Source organism: Olea europaea, chromosome 13 (assembly GCF_002742605.1).
Source record: "Olea europaea var. sylvestris chromosome 13, O_europaea_v1, whole genome shotgun sequence".
In the NCBI taxonomy this organism is placed as follows: domain Eukaryota; kingdom Viridiplantae; phylum Streptophyta; class Magnoliopsida; order Lamiales; family Oleaceae; genus Olea; species Olea europaea.
In genome coordinates this window covers 14,266,886-14,279,468 of record NC_036249.1, presented here as the reverse complement: position 1 = coordinate 14,279,468, position 12,583 = coordinate 14,266,886, and the positions used below count along the sequence as shown (strand labels likewise).

Below are 12,583 nucleotides of genomic sequence, written 5' to 3'. Positions count from 1 at the left end.
TTTTACACCAATTTCTAAGAACATGACCAATTTTTTTCATAAAATTAACATAAATTTTAATAATATAAATTATTCTTAACGAAAAAAATATATATATGTCGATTTATGATATTCTACGTTTTGAAACAATTGCTTATATTTTCAATTCAAAAATAATTATGTACATACAAAATAATCATAAATTGATTATAGCAAATGAATTGAAAATATATGAGAAGATTCTAAAATTGAAAGAAAAAAAAATTATTTTTGGGACTCTGAGATCTTTACAAATCTCATAGTATATGTCTATATGAAAGATTTTCTTTAAGATTTGCTATTTATATTTTTCACCAAAAAGTCTCTAGAAATCCAGCAAATAGAAAATTCTCCATAGGTATTATCTAATTGAATACCTCTTAATTTATAGAGACTTTTAAACAGTTCCATTTCAATGCCCCATGACTCTTAGAAACGTTTTAAAGTTTATAGAAGTCATAATTGAATACATTTAAAATTTTATAGATTTTTTAAAAGCCTCAATTGAATACGACTAAACTTTTTAAATCCTTAAAAAGTGTTTAACCATTAGAAGATGTGGTTTGGCACTTCAACCCTCTCTCTTTTGGAAAATGTGAGATGAATCGTATGAATCTGATAATTGATATGGTCCACGTGATAATGGCTATTAAATTTTGTTTCCTTTGCAAATTCTTCTTCGGCTTTTTGGATTCTCATTTTATTTATTTATTATTATTATTATTTTTTTCAAAAGAGAATCCAAGAATGCTATTCTGATCCCCGTTTTGCTTCCTCACTGCATTGCAACTGAGCTCAGTCGGCCACGCTTGTAAATTTGGACAGATCCAGTATGAGCGACAGTACCCCTCGCTAGGTGCTGGATCCGCCACTACCTATTTGTCCTCCGCTACCCTGCTCCACCCTCAGATGCTTTACCCCTTTTTGTCTGACTTCTACCTTTTTTGCTGTTTTTAAATCATTATGAAAGTGACACGGGCAAATGGCAAATTAAGGAAGCAAATTATATCAATGCGCTTGGACGGCAACAAACAAATCGGGGCCATGGTTGCTTCTTCACTGCAACTTCACTGCATTGCAACTGAGCTCAGTCGGCCACGCTTGTAAATTTGGACGGATCCAGTATGAGCGACAGTGCCCCCTCGCTAGGTGCTGGATCTGCCACTACCTATTCTCCTCCGCTACCCTGCTCCACCCTCAGACGCTTTACCCTTTTTGTCTGACTTCTCCCTTTTTTGCTGTTTTTAAATCATTATGAAAGTGACACGGGCAAAAAATGGCAAATTAAGGAAGCAAATTATATATCAATGCACTTGGATGGCAATAAACAAATCGGGGCCATGGCCAGGGTAGGGATGACCTTTCTTGTCCCTTTCCCAAATAGGATATTTTTCATGAAGCAGGACATGAATAAAAAATCTCAATTTATCGTCCCATTTAGTTAATTTATTAATTTTTAAACATGATTTAAATAAAAAAATGTGAATATTCATGAGTAAAATGTACCAATAAACCAACCAACAAAATCACTTGTTATAAATAACATTTTGTGGTTGCATCGAGACATAAATTTTGACTAATCTATCTAACATCGAACACTATAAAATGAAATGGTTGAATAATAGAAAATGATATTATTCAAGAATACACATTAAATGCTAAAATTATGCATTGAATTTTGGTAGTGGATTCATGATAAAAAAAAAAAAAAAAAAAAAAAAAAAAGAAATAATTTTATGGGAGGGCAGTGAATTTTGCAATCCCTACTTTCATCCTCAGAACGATACAATTTTATTATCATTTTATATATGTGTGTGTGTGTGTGTGTGTATAATTTTATTTTATTTTTTATTTTTTTGAGTAACAATACGTCCCATGACCAAAGCCCACAAGATTCAGATCCATACCCCGATGTGGTTTGTGCCAGGTTCAACCATATGCATTATACAAACTTCAACTAGGGATCGGTATTGATTCCAACTAGGTTTTCCTTTTTGCATTCCAAGCTATTTGAATCCAAGACCTCCCATAAAAGGTACCCAATTGAACGGACCAAAGTCCATATCAATGCCGTTGTAGACACTCCCATCCACAACAGTACATAATAAAAATTCAAGGAAATAAATTTTCACAAAATTGAACTTCAATTACATAAAGCACTTAATCTCTTTCACCTTATAACGACCAAATCCTCAAATCATAAGTATGTTGACCATAATAACAAAATTATGGTAGTCTTATCCATCCAAGATGATTCGAAGACATCTAAAACTCTAGAACGACTATGGAAAACAAATTATTCAGGACTCGTTCAATTCGATTTCTGACTAAAGTCTCATCCATGCAAAACCACCCAGTACTTGCAAGTAAATGTTTAATGCTGGTCTCAAAACAATTCCAAGGGAAACACCATGCTTTCATAATTACCGCTTTTCACTCCATTCACTCTATGGTTTGATCACAAAGAGAGGCTGTAGACAGTAAAAAGTCATGAAAGGACACTCATAAATACTCATAAATAGGCAGAGGAAAAATAGAGGCACTTGTTATATTAGGCAACAGTGATTAGTCCAGAGAACTCACGGTGTCAACACTGACGGGCTTGCCATCTTCTACAAGGATATCAACTACTGTTCCCGACTGATCAGCCTACATAGAGATGATGCGGGTCATAGTGAGATAAACAAATCAAATAATAGTCGAACTATGATGCTATTACATAATCACGCAAATTCAGCAATATATCATGTCTCTGTACATTAAAGAATAAATAAGGGAAGAACAGAAACTTTGAGTGGTGTGTATGGACATTTCTAGGAACATCAAGGAAAGAAAGGCGAAAACATGGTCACAGTCGATTTTTTTTATCAGAATATGTATTAATGTGGAAATCAACGCATTAATGCTAAGAAAACTTTCCAAAACCAGAACTTTAACATCGCATCACAAAAGAATATAACGATTATTGGAAAGAGATATCATTGCAGTTATGTCAATGATATTGACAGCTGGCACATCACAATAGGTTGTCCAATCATGCATTGATCAGCTTTCAGCCTAATAGTTGGTTCCAATGCCTCATTCAAAGACAACACATCAAATAAGAGTCATCAGACAAGATTTTAACAGATTCATTGCTATAATGCTTTCATCCATTCATCTATAGGTTTTGAGGTTTCAGATACCACTCGACCAAAATGTCAATGATTTCAAAGCTAGGGAGCATGGAGACTTACCCCAGACCAGAGTTATATGCGTTAGACATGTGGAGACTGGGAATATAAAGGGAACAGAATAAGTTTATCCTGAAGCTTTACGGATCCAATGTAATAGGTTCACAGAGAACAAAAATAGGAAAAAATGTTTAATCAAACTAGCAAAAAGAAAACGAAGAGTTAAGCGAGTGATCATCCAAGACTTGTGTAAACTGAAAAACTTGTTTGGCCACGTCAGATGTGCTTCATTAAACTCTGTCAAAAGAATATTCCAGAACCACAATCTTATTCATGTTTTTCTTATTTAAATTACAGTGGCAACTACCTTTCTTCTCTTATACTTCCAATTTTTTAAGAATAAAATTGATTTTGATACACAATTTTCTTCTTTTTTAGTCTGTCATTGCATATATGTTTGACAATTGACTTAAACAAAATTGGATGGTACATAACAAAATGTTTTACCATATCCATGGTCAAATGACCTGGTTTCCCCAGTGAAAATTTCCAAAATAGTGATCTCTTCTATATAACTCTTATTTTTCCCTGAAAATACCCTTACTTGTGAGTGATGCATCTCATGAGAATTCTTGGCCATTGCTTTGAGAGAAAAATCGAAACGTCTCTCAAATACTTCCATGATCAACTCACCTGATCGTTAAAATATCCATGACTTTGATTATGAGGGAATAATTTCTTTCAAGCCCCAATTTTTCAAAAAATGTAGTGCCCCATGTGCGCAATGATAAGTGTATTTTGTATACTTATTTGGGTCATTAAGTTAGAGTATTTATTGGTTATTTTAATGAATTATGGCTTAATTCTATATGTATTGTGTTTGTTAGATACAAATTGACATAAATGGCTAAATTAGAGAAAAGGTGTGAAAATGCTCAATTATAAGAGATTCAAAATCCAGAGACTAAATGTAAATACTCAAAAAAGTTGTGTTGGACCTTACGATAGATATTCGAGAGTGTTAGGGATCAATTGGATGAGAAAATAAGCCAAAGAGGTGAAATATAGTCAAAGTACTCTCACATATCAATTTTAAGCCGAAAAAATTATACTCCGGATTTTCAGTCTGACGTTATTTTTTGGCATAGCAAACGTTCGAAATGGAAAGTGATATTTCTAAAAGAATTGTAGCCTTTAAGTTAGCTTTCCAATGCACTATGAATTGCCTCAATTGAATATTAGGATAGCAAAAAATGACAAAAATATTGATTGCTCCTCGGGACATAACTAGGCACGCGCTTCACCACCCAACATAGGCGACTGAAGCCGTTTTCTGTTTTAGAGGCGCAAGCCCCAAAGAAATTTGGGGAAAAAATTTTGTTTTCTTTTCTTGATTTGGCAAGTTTTAGGATGATATCTTTGGCATATTTTATAACCTAAAAACATAGTTTTATCATTGACGAGAGGCTAACAAGAGGCGGAGAAGAGTTTTACAACAAAAATTGAAGATTCAAGGCTCGAATTGAAGTCAACTGTTGAAGAAATTGAGTTTTCAAGATCTTTTTCTAGTTATTTCATATGGGTGATATCTTTTCAATATATTTTGTATAATTAGAATATCATAATGCTAGGCTAAACTTCTTTTGTATTGTATGGATGATAAAACCATTGGTCATATGTTTTTGATTTAAATATTAAGTATTTTAGTGAATTCTTGTGTTTTAAAATTAATTATGCAAGTTTATTAAGTTATTTAATTGCTTAGCTACCAATTAAATAACTCGTTTTTTGTTGTAGTGTTGGGAGAATCACAATATGTTAGAATATTGCATAATTGACACACGGGGCAATAGGTGTTAGAAATAACATTTGCGATGTGTGCAATCTTGTTTGATAATCGAGTGGTTGAATGCATCTCTTTGCATATGAATTCAGACCAGAAACATGTTCGGATCGTGCTTAAGATAGAGATTTGGTTTATCTTGAGAAAGATGATTAAATAACATATGATTATCGATTGTCACGCACAGTTAAACAACACTAAACTACAAAATTCAAAAATTAGAAATAGATGCCAATAGGTAGATTCTATTTCGAATACACGCACTTCATAATTTGATAAAAATTGATCTTTTACATTACTAGTAGCTTAATTTAGGATAATTACAAAAACAATTCAACTCTTTTGTGTGACAAACATCGGATTTGATATTAACTAGTATGCTATATTTAATATTTATTTCTCGTGGGACAATAACTCAACTCATCATATTATTACTTCTCAACGATCTCTCAGCTTACAGGGTTGGTCCGAAAACACAGCATGTTTATGCCAATAGATTTAGAATGCAGGCATGAGAAATAATTCAGTGTGAGTCATGCATTGCCTTTATGGCAACTCATCTTTGTAATCTAACAAATTGAGCAGGGATATTTTCAGACCATAAACTAGCTTTTGCTTACAGCTATGACATCCTTCTTTTGCAACTTGAATAATATCAAACTTAAGCTTTGTTTGAGCCTCATATTTTGAAAGAACAGATATTGTAATAGTGATTGTTTTGAAGAATGTATGGTTAAAAAGTAGGAAAAATTTGACTTACGTACAAAATTATTTTATTGGAAGAATGCGGTTGAAAATGATTTTGGGAAAAATGAATTTTTAGAGAATGGGGCTCAAACAAGTGCTTAATAACAAAAAATAACATTTCTCAATAACTATACTCCACATTTAGTAGGATAATTCCATAATATAGAGAGGTTGTGCTAATAAAAAAATACATATATATATAAAAATGAGCAAGAAGAAACTTTGATTAGGATGTTTCAATTCTCAATTGCTAATGTATTGGAAATCAAACAGAAACACTATACCTTGTTAGGATATCGTTTATAAATAGTTTATAATTGGCCAAATCACTTCGTATCCACATATTTCGTGGGACCAGAAGTATTACCCACTTATCCACCTTTAATTTCTATATATTTGTACTTTAAACCATTAATAACAGCACCCAAGCATGCTTTATGTTACATCATTAAATTTTGGCAAGTTTGTTTTCTAACAAATTCTCATAAGATGATACTCCATTAAGCCCCCATTTGGTTTAGTTAAAAGTCAGATTTTTAGTATAATTTGATAAAAGTTGATGAAACATGTGGTTTAAAAGTTGATGAAAGTTGTGAATCTCATAAAATGTGTGGTTGAAAATAATTTTGAGGAAAAAAATGAGTTCTGAAAAAGGGGGACCACACTTAGGCTTTAGTATACTCAAAACACTATTCTTATAGTCATCAGACAGAAATTAGAAACATTATTTCAGATATCTGACTGGACAGTGAAACTCGTACACAGAAGATATCATTGATATGGTGCAAAACAGAAAAAGAAAAATTTAAGATTTCACTGCCTAAATATTTAGCAGTAATTAGCACGTGTAAATATTAAAAGCAATTGATTTTATTGGCCTAGTTGAACAAGAAAGAGCAAAGCGACAACTCAATGTAGAACCTCGAAAACAACTGCAGAATAGAAAAGAAAATTTACTTACTTCTATTTCATTCATCAACTTCATTGCCTCAATGATGCACAGAACCTGCCCCTTCAGTACTTTGTCTCCAACCTGCACAAAAATGCATATAGTAGGCCAAATGGAAACACGCGCGGGCGTGCAGATACAAACTTTTGTTATGCTGTCAACTATCTGTGCCCTATTAACATATGTGTAATTTAGCATTAATTTTTGATTGAGCTTTAACCAGAGGAATGAGAATGCACAACTTCAGAGGGTAAAGCAATCCTCACATTTTGTAACAAATTACATAATTATCATATAATACATATAAAGTCCTGCCTTCCTTATTTTCTATTATCGCATTTATGCCACTCACCTTCACAAATGGTGGTTCACCAGGTCCAGGACTTCGGTAGAATGTCCCTGCCATGGGGCACTTAAGTGGTGGAAGAGACGATTCGGATGCTTGAGCTTTAGAAGAAGGTGCTGGCGTTGGTGCAACAGAAGGTGCGGGAGTCGACAATGGAGAAGGTGCGGTGACCGGAGGCAGTACAGCAGGTTGAGCATGTGAATGCGCAGACGGAGGTGGAGGCAAAGCATCCTTTTTACGTATTAAAACTTCACGGTCAAGTTGTTTCAATTGAAGTTCCACGATATCCTTAGAATCGACTAACCTGTAAGACAGATGAATAAATGAACTCACTTGTTCAAGAATGGAAAGAGGCAATCAGAAGAATATGATGCTGAGTGTGCTTACTTGACAAGACTTGCAACTTGACTAAAAAACTGAGATATTGATTCTTCTGAGGCCAAAATTGTAGGTGGAGACAAAACTGAGTTCTTGACATCCTTGGCTTCTGCAGATGATACCTCTGATTTAGCAGGAGGGGTGGATGCATCATCTGCAGATCCATCCGCAGCAACCTTGAAGACAACAGAAGGCTCCTTAAACGTTTCTACAAAGGAAAGAAAAATTGGAAAAAAGGTTCCTCAAATGAAAACCACTGGGAAAATCTTACCTTGTTCAATTGAGCTCTCACCACAACAGAACAGTTCCAACCGGATTGCAAACATGAAAAATAATAATCCCTACGATTCTTTCAAGATATTAGAAGAATTCTTTCTAAATTTAACAAAAAGGGGGGGGGTGGGGGGGGGGGGGGGGGGGGTGTTGAGAACTAAAAAGTAAAAAACTGACTTTCCAAATGGAAACTACAATTAAAGAATTAAACAATGATTAATGAAATTATAAATTCATATTTGCTTGTTTTCTATTTCTCATGATTATACTTAGAGCCAGAACCTGCATCTCAAAAAAGCAAAGGAAAACCCAATCTGCATTGTATCTTCTTCTTTTTTTGTATTTCTTAAGTGGCATTAGAGGGGTTCATTTTATCATCTCTCAATGGTGGAAGAAATTTAATCTAGAAAGATATTGTTATTCTAAATTACAAATGTCATGCATCCACTTCTAATTTATAGATCTTCAAATACCATTTGTTGCCAGAGAAAATCTTCGTCAATTGTGAGGATTCACATCATTCTTAAACTTCCAAGTTTGTTGAGTGATGATCGAGAATGATCAAGTTATATTTTCCATCAAATTAAAAGAATAATGCATCTTGATATATTTGAAGACTTCATCAAACATTGGTTTGAGTGATCCATGTAACTTCACAGCATTTCTTCTTCAATCCCTCTTTTCTGGCATTAAAGCAAATGAATAACTAGCTATCTGTTCAAGAATTTCAGTCGCTTTGATTTTGGTTCTTGGAATAAAAGAAATCCAGAGAAAGGAAGACAAAAACACTAACACAACAACAGGGGAAAAAATTAAAGAAAGACAAGAGTCAAGTTATGTTCTAGGTCTCTTGTCCTAGTTCTAAATGCTGCAACTTCTCTAAAAAAATGGGTTCATCGCATTTCAATAATCCAATTCCCTTGTTCTCTTCCCTATTATCCAATTCTTTTAGCTTTATGGTTAGTTCATATATAAAATGGCTCAAAAAATCAATAATATGTTCTAGGCTACAAAGAAAATGCGATGAGAATTCTAAACAAAAAGGCAAGGCAAAGGGTGCCCCACCTCAGATAACACGAAACATATGCCTTGATGCAGTGTGCCTTACTAAATCAAGGCCTAAACCTTCACAAATGGAAATCAAAGCATAAATAGGCGAGGCATATGAGTGCCAAAAGGCATAAGCATGCTTTTCGAAACAATGGAGAAACCTAAATTGCATGAAAGAAAATCTGAATTAATTTTTTCCAGCTCGAACTAAATAACAACATAAACAAAATATAAAATATTTAAAAAAACACATCTCATACATTTAGGCCAAGACATGGACAAAGTCCAAGAAACTGAGATCGATCTCATAAATCAGATCACAAATTGCGCACAAAAATGAATTAAACAAACACGATTCTAATATTCTTTATCACAACAAATGAACAGAAAATCAAACAGGAGATTCAATTTCATCACCTTAGAGTAAAACCGGAGCTTGGGCTTGTGAGAGAGGCGAAATGTCCCCTTGGAGCTCGAGCGGAGGACATGGCGATGGCAGAGCGGCAAATAAGGGGATGATTTGAGTGCATTTTCAGTCGCCGATGCCGTAACTGCCCCAAACGCCGCCGCCATTGTTCACACCAAACACACTCCACGACACAAATATAAAGAGAGAAAGAATAGAGTGTGTCTGTGTGTGTGAGAGAGAGCGTGCGTGTGTGTGTTTGAGAGAGAGTATGCTTGGGGAATCCACAAGAGGAGAAGAGGGGGCCAAAGTAGCTGATGAAACCAAAGAGTTCGGAGATAAAACATGGGCTGTGCGTGAGTATGTCATACGGTGTCGTTTTTATTGTGCTAAAAGACTGTGATCCAGATCAGTCGATTTGTGGGATCCATTAGTCATGACAAGCCTGTGTGACGTGGTAGGTGGTGCATTGTGCAGTGGGGAAAGGAGCAATGAAATTTGTAGTATGAGTTGAGATTTGTTGAATGTTGATCAATTTTACGGTCTATTTTGATGTCAATTTAATTAATTATTGACATATCAATTTTTTGGGTTAGTAGTGAATCTAATGATATAAATTTGTGATAACATGTCAAGAATAAATTAAAAAAAATGCTCGGGTTCCGTTTCAGAGGCAAAGGTGGTAGATTCTCTACCCCGATTTTGATGGCGGGCCCCCCAAGTGCAGAAGATCAACGGCCGAGGTGTTTCCACCTTGGCCCTAGATTGGAGCTCGAGATTTAAACCCGAGTACTGTAGCACGAATGATAAATTAAATAGACAACAAAATTGACCAGCAGACCTCAACTCTTATTTCATATGACACCTTTTTATTTGAATTATTAGTTTGTTATTGAAGGCAATAAAATTATAGGCCTGTTTGGTAATGATTATAAGATTTATTTTTTGATCGTTAGAGAGAAAAACGGGTTTCACCAGTGAATGAAGAAATAAAAAATGATAGTTGAAATAGTAAAATAACGGTCAAAAAATTGATTTTTTGGTAAAAAATTACTTCCAAATGGGGGCTATATGAAATTAATGTTCGCAAATAATAAACTGATAAATAACATTACTTGTGAGGGAGGTAGTTAAGCCCCTGCTTGATTCCCATTACTTGAAAATGAAAATGGGGGGAATAGTATTTTTTAGAAAAATGACTGGTTGAAAAAGAAGGAATTTTTTTTTCAATTTACTTGTAATATTATTTTATAAAAGATTGTGTGATTGAGAATAGGAGAGAGAAAAATGGAATTTAATGTAATTTAATTTAATGGGGATCAAACATGGGCAAAGATAATGCTGTAAGATTTGATCTGCTCATCAATTCGGACAAGTCATGGGATTGCTGAGTTATATATTTGAATAATGATTGGTGTACATTATGGATACCATAATGGTGTCCATAATGTACACATGGTGTCCCCCTATTGGAGGGGTGCCGGGTGGGCCAGGCGCCCCTCCAATTGGGGGGCACCATGTGTGCATTATGGACACCATTATGGTGTCCATAATGTACACCAATCACAACCCTATATGTTTAGCTTCTATTTGGTGTGCAATAAAATTGTAATTTATTTTTCTATTTCTTCTTATCAATCATACACGTAATCTCAAAACTATTCTCTTTTTTTTTTTAACCACACATTTTTTTCTTAAAAAAAAATTATTCCAGCTATTAAAATTTTAAATAATGGAGCCAAACGGGGGCTATTGATTCATAAATTCAAATAAAAAAATATCTTTTTAAATGAAATATGTATTTTTTAAGTTTTTTTTTTTAAAATAAAATGGTGCATACATATTATTTTATGTTAGTGTTACTCTTAAAATCACATATCAATTTTTGAAATTTATTAAATAAATTTAAATGTTGAGACTTACCATACAATCATCTAAAGTTGCATAGTGATAAGCAATCAATTATGGGAAAAAACCACACATACCCTACTATTGAATGATATATTTATTAAATATTACTATATAATTAAAGAAAAAAATACCAAAAACACTGACCTTGAAATCTTCCATTTTAAGATTTGTATATGCAAATTCAAATTCATTTTCTTTTATGTCACATTTCCACATTATTGTTCCACATAAATAAAAGGCTAAAATAAGATTCAAATAAAGGAAATTGAAAAATACAGAAGTAGAGAAGAGAGAGACAACAGAGGACACACGATTTATCTTCTAATATAGTAGTCGAGCAATCACATGGTGCTTTGATTTTTTTATCCACTCTCGTGGCTTCTTTGTTTTCTCAAATCGTTGTTTTCCATATTGAAAGTAGTTGTCAGTTCTCTCTCGGTCATCCCGAATTATTAATTGTTCCCTTCACATAATGGTGATTTCAATGGATTTTGTGGCCAGAGTTGTGGATGTGAAACAAACTTCGGAGTTCAAATCACTAGTGTATTGTGGGAAGGCATTACTAGGAAGGTACATGTTACAACTCATCTTAATTAATAAAAAATCAAAAGTTGACTTGTCAAAACGACTAAAATTGAAGTAAATCATTTTATCGGGGTTTATTTTATTATGAAAAATATTTTGAGGGGTTTAAGATAGACAAAATTTAAAGTTTGGATTTATTTTTCTAATCTTGGAAGTTAAGGGTTTAATGTGGTTTTATATGAAGTTGGATGACTTCCTTTGCAATTCTTGGCATACTGATATACAAGTGGCACATGTTTAACCATTGTTTTCATTTTTCATTGACATATGCACAGAGAAATGAGGGCAGAAACTGGCAGAGAGAGAGAGAGAGAGAGAGAGAGAGAGAGAGAGAGAGAGTGATAAATATTTGAAGGTACGCAAAATACTTACATAGTAATGGATGATAGCTGATTTTAGAGATTGTGAACAATTTCCTATGTTCGAATGTTAGCAAAAATTCAACGTCATTAAGATGTATTTGAGGTATTTAAAAATATTATTACAAAAAGAAATGTATACTGGAAGATTCATGTTGAAATCAAAGTATATGAAATGGGTTTGTAAATTATAGCTTCAATCTTTAGAATTGTTGTAGTTATATGATATCAATCAATTAATTAAGGATTTGAGGTTCGCTTTCTCTATTATTTAAGAAATTTTAGGCTAGGTATTTAAAAATATTATTACAAAAAGAAATGTATACTGGAAGATTCATGTTGAAATCAAAGTATATGAAATGGGTTTGTAAATTATAGCTTCAATCTTTAGAATTGTTGTAGTTATATGATATCAATCAATTAATTAAGGATTTGAGGTTCGCTTTCTCTATTATTTAAGAAATTTTAGGCTTTTTTCGAGCAAGGCAATGAACTAGTGCTATTGTTGAAATTCTGCCCAAAAGTGCTATTGCTGTCAATGGTTT

The 12,583-nt window shown here is 33.5% G+C and overlaps 1 protein-coding gene across 1 annotated transcript; it reads right to left on the bottom strand.

Annotated features, from left to right (window-relative positions):
* Positions 1 to 2,123: 2,123 nt before the first annotated feature.
* LOC111407682 (biotin carboxyl carrier protein of acetyl-CoA carboxylase, chloroplastic-like) lies at positions 2,124 to 9,555 on the bottom strand. Its single transcript, XM_023037313.1, has 7 exons — positions 9,195 to 9,555; positions 7,726 to 7,779; positions 7,464 to 7,630; positions 7,083 to 7,380; positions 6,743 to 6,814; positions 2,602 to 2,667; positions 2,124 to 2,489 (listed from the first exon to the last, which is right to left on the bottom strand). The coding sequence occupies exons 1-7, from the start codon at positions 9,348 to 9,350 to the stop codon at positions 2,466 to 2,468; spliced, it is 837 nt and encodes a 278-aa protein (XP_022893081.1). The 5' UTR covers positions 9,351 to 9,555; the 3' UTR covers positions 2,124 to 2,465.
* Positions 9,556 to 12,583: the final 3,028 nt, after the last annotated feature.

What these genes read in the sequence shown, in the direction of transcription:
- LOC111407682 (XM_023037313.1), bottom strand. Translation starts at nt 9,350, where the DNA reads ATGGCGGCGGCGTTTGGGGCAGTTACGGCATCGGCGACTGAAAATGCA. An exon ending in TGAGAGCTCAATTGAACAAG is followed by an intron (nt 7,631 to 7,725) that starts GTAAGATTTTCC and finishes GTTGTCTTCAAG; the next exon opens with GTTGCTGCGGATGGATCTGC. An exon ending in AGTTGATGAATGAAATAGAA is followed by an intron (nt 2,668 to 6,742) that starts GTAAGTAAATTT and finishes ATCTCTATGTAG; the next exon opens with GCTGATCAGTCGGGAACAGT.